Source organism: Amblyomma mixtum, chromosome 6 (genome assembly GCF_055824585.1).
Source record: "Amblyomma mixtum isolate Tamu chromosome 6, ASM5582458v1, whole genome shotgun sequence".
NCBI classification, from domain to species: Eukaryota; Metazoa; Arthropoda; class Arachnida; order Ixodida; family Ixodidae; genus Amblyomma; species Amblyomma mixtum.
Window position 1 is genome coordinate 77,403,188 of NC_143017.1, and position 3,898 is coordinate 77,407,085.

A 3,898-nucleotide genomic window follows, 5' to 3' on the forward strand; every position below is an offset into this window, starting at 1 on the left:
GGAGATTACCGGGGAGCCGGCGATGCTCGCTTCCGGGCTCCCGTGCCCGGCAGTAATCTCATTAGGCGCCTCGCCGGCGAGAAAAAGACCTCCCCGGGCCGTCTTCGAAACTGCTCTGTCTGGGCAACTCCCTTTGTCCTGCCTGCCTTGCAAGACGGCTCGCCGCTGCTCGCACACACTGGCCATTTGCTTATCTGCTTGCTAAACATCACCTGGCCGTCAGTGCTAGATGCAAGCTCTGTCTCCGCTGAAATTGAAGTAGCGATTTTTTTTCTGTACTCATCATCATCATCAGCAGCCTCACTACGCCCACTGCAGGGCAAATGCCTCTCCCATGTTTCTGCAATTAACCCTGTCATTCGCCAGTTGCGGCCACCGTATTACCGCAAATTTCTTAACCTCATCCGCCCACCTAACTTTCTGCCGCCCCCTGCTACGCTTGCCTTCTCTTGGAATCCACTCCGTTACCCTTAAAGGTGCACTGAAGAGGATTCTGAACATGTCTTTTTGCCGCGGGAACTTGATGTACACGTTCCCAGCATTCTTAGGAGCTGCGACTTATTGCCCTGTGTGGCCGATTTCCCCAATTAAATCTAATTAACGTCCGGCTCCCGCCTTTTTTTTTTTGAATTCGGCCTCATACGATGGGCGGAGTCTACCAACGCGTCGAGTGCCTTTGAGCCAGTTCCGTGGAGGCTTGCCGCTCCGTCATCGGCGGAGTAATACGTAGTAATACGCGGAGTGACTTTTGAAAATGCGCACGTTGTTGGCCGAACTACGTTCAGCCATTTGTGTTTTTGTAAGCCGATGAGATGGACATCGACGATCTCACAGAGCTTGAAAGAGAGATTCTTGGCGGACGGCAGATTTAGGCGCCATCTCTTACGATAGTACGCCTTTGCGCGATACGGCCGAAGGTAGCAGCAGTGGCCATCCGTCCGGCCGTACCACGGACGAAGACTCGGACGCCGATGGCTCCGAGGACGGCTGGCAACGAGTGGGAAACGTGGACTGGTGAGTGATATGAACCCTATTATGCTCGTGGCACGCATCGCTGACATCCGTTTTCTGCGAAGGTGCCAGTGCGACGGCTGCGCTGCCATGCCGACAGCCATCGAGAACGTCTGCTGCCGGGAATGCCCGGCCGCCGTTAAAAAGCAGCCGGGACACAACTGCATCACAGCGCACCCCGAGTTCGGGTATCTTTGCCTGAACGAGGGTGTGCTGCAGCTTGCATATTTAAACATGCGGCATTACCGGCAGCCAGGCATGGGCGACACCGCGAACGAGTAAGTACAACTGCAAGCTTCACGGATTGCGTAATAACGCTACCGGTGCTAGCTCTTGCAACTACGTTTATTGACCACAGTGCGATCTAAAGCGCATACGCATGCGGTGCTGTTCTATTTAAAAAAAACGACAGAGAATGCCTAAAACTTCGTATACAGTGCGGAATCACGGTGTGCTATGGCCATAACCACTGCAAAACACTGCAGCTGTCCACTGCGCAAACAAATGGGATCAGGATAGTTTGCACTGACAAAGCCCATTACTGTGCAGGAGACAGACTCATTCTCCTTTCAGGAATTAGATTACGAGCTATATAGCATAAGAAGCATGGAACCTTTTTTTACCTTACATGCTGTCATTTTCAGAAAAAGGAACCTTATTTACAGTTTCAGGAACGGCTGAAAATAAGGCAGACCTTATTGACTGCTAGTCTAATACATGTCCGGGTTCAGGTACGTCGGGATTTTGGCTGGTTTAAATTTATCTTTATTGCAGTTGGCAGCAACTGCTGAGACAATTCGAAATTTCAAAGGAGATTGTCCTATCAGAAGTGGGCTTCTGGCACCTATATATATAAATTTCCTTAGTTGCAGTGATAACATAAATACTAGTAAGTGTGATGAAAAGTGTGCTTTTGGAGCATTTAGCAGAGTTGTAGAACTTGGTTCCCATATATGGAATTGTACATAGTGTATATTGCCGCCCAACACCTATCCTTTCTTACTATCGCTCCCCCCTTTCTTTCCCTCTCCCTGTCCTTTTATTCTCGCTAGCCGCAGCTCAGGTTTGGATGGCAGATGCCGCGGCTAGCAACATCGTTAGCTTCCATTGTTATTTTTTTTATTATCAATAAAGAGCCACTAGCAACAACAAGGGAGGTCAGCTTGAGACATCTAGAAAAGAGTGAACATGGGGCCTCAACCTTGGTGTGCATGCTTACTCAAGTCACCATTGTTTAGTGTAGTTACAGGAATGATTGTTTTTGGTTCAAATGAGTAAATATGCAGAACAGGCACTCTTCTGGCTGAATTAAAAAAATTAGGAGGCGGCTAGGGGTCAGAACATTCTGTCCCCTCCCGACTTGGATGCGCATCTGATCAACTTCATCCTGTGTACTGCTTGCTACATCTAATCATTGGCATTGTTTCAGGCACTACCGGTTTGCTGCCTACAGGCAGTGTGTGCTCTGGCTGTGGGGGCGGCTTGGGCGCCACAACAGAAGGCCCCTGCCCGCCTGCATGGTGAAGGCAATAAGGGCAAAATATCCTGCTGAAAACCATGTAGGTTTTCAGCTTGCAACTCCTTAAAGCGGGTAGACGACGACGACGACCAAGAGCGTGGGAAGAGTAGAAGACGACAACGAAGTTCGGACTGTGTTCTCGGTGCCGCTAGCAGCTGTTCTTTCCTATTTGTAAATATATTCTTTCCCGCAACATATTTGGTGGAGGTGCGGCTTTCCCCTACGTCTACCAACGACGGAGCTCCGCAGCGGCCGCCAGTTGCCTTCCCTCATCATGACCCAAGACGCCTCCCAGCAAACCTCAGCCCCGGCCATGACATCACTCGTTCTTTCTCCCCCTTGTGACCCTGGGACATTTTCTGGTACCGACAACACTGACGTCGACGACTGGATCAACATGTACGAGCGAGTGAGTACCTACAACCGCTGGGATCCGACCCTTATGCTCGCAAATGTAATATTCTACCTAAAAGACACTGCCCGGGTCTGGTATGAGACCCACGAAGACCATCTAACCAGCTGGGACGTGTGCAAAGACAAACTCCGCGAATTGTTTGGACCGCCGCTCGGCCGAACACTTGCTGCTAAGAAGGACCTCGCCTCCCGAGCTCAAACATCTACGGAGTCCTATGTGTCGTACATTCAAGATGTGCTGGCCCTCTGTCACAAAGTTGACGCCAACATGCCCGAGTCTGACAAAGTCGGCCACGTGTTGAAGGGAATCGCCGACGATGCCTTCAACTTGCTCGTATACAAGAACTGCACTACAGTCGACGGAATTATTAAGGAATGTCGACGCTTCGAGGAAGCCAAAAGCAGGCGTATTAGCCAGCCGTACACACGCCTCCCCAACACGGCTGCGACTTCTTCATGTGAAGACCTGCGACACAGGGAAACTTCAGCGCCCCCAGAAAATGTGACCCGCATCATCCGACGCGAGCTCGAAGCTATGTCCCCTGCCCCCCTGCATCTACATGATGGCGACAACCGCTTGCCTACCATCTCTCTGGTACAAGCTGTCGTCCGCCAAGAGTTTGCAAACCTTGGTTTCCAGCCCGTCAGCCCTGTACGGTCTTCACCACCACCCGAAATCACTGCGATTGCTCCTGGACGACCTTCGTACTTCACTCCACGTCGCCGAAACCCTAACGACTGGCGGACAACCGACGACAGGCCCATTTGTTTCCATTGCCACCGCATTGGCCACATCTCCCGCCACTGTCGAAATTATTGGTCCCGTCGCAGCACATACCGTCCTCTCAGCTCCCATCGCGACGACGAACAGCCCAGCCACTACACGCCCCCTCAAGCCCAGCACGGTGCTACAGTCGACGGCCAGATTCCCCGCTCCAGCCGCTCCCCGTCCCC

At 51.8% G+C, this 3,898-nt stretch overlaps 1 protein-coding gene across 1 annotated transcript; it reads left to right on the forward strand.

Moving 5' to 3' along the window:
* Positions 1 to 910: 910 nt before the first annotated feature.
* LOC149339446 (uncharacterized) lies at positions 911 to 3,060 on the forward strand. Its single transcript, XM_089548248.1, has 3 exons — positions 911 to 1,014; positions 1,077 to 1,289; positions 2,441 to 3,060. The coding sequence occupies exons 2-3, from the start codon at positions 1,102 to 1,104 to the stop codon at positions 2,595 to 2,597; spliced, it is 345 nt and encodes a 114-aa protein (XP_089404374.1). The 5' UTR covers positions 911 to 1,014; positions 1,077 to 1,101; the 3' UTR covers positions 2,598 to 3,060.
* The last annotated feature ends 838 nt before the right edge of the window (positions 3,061 to 3,898 follow it).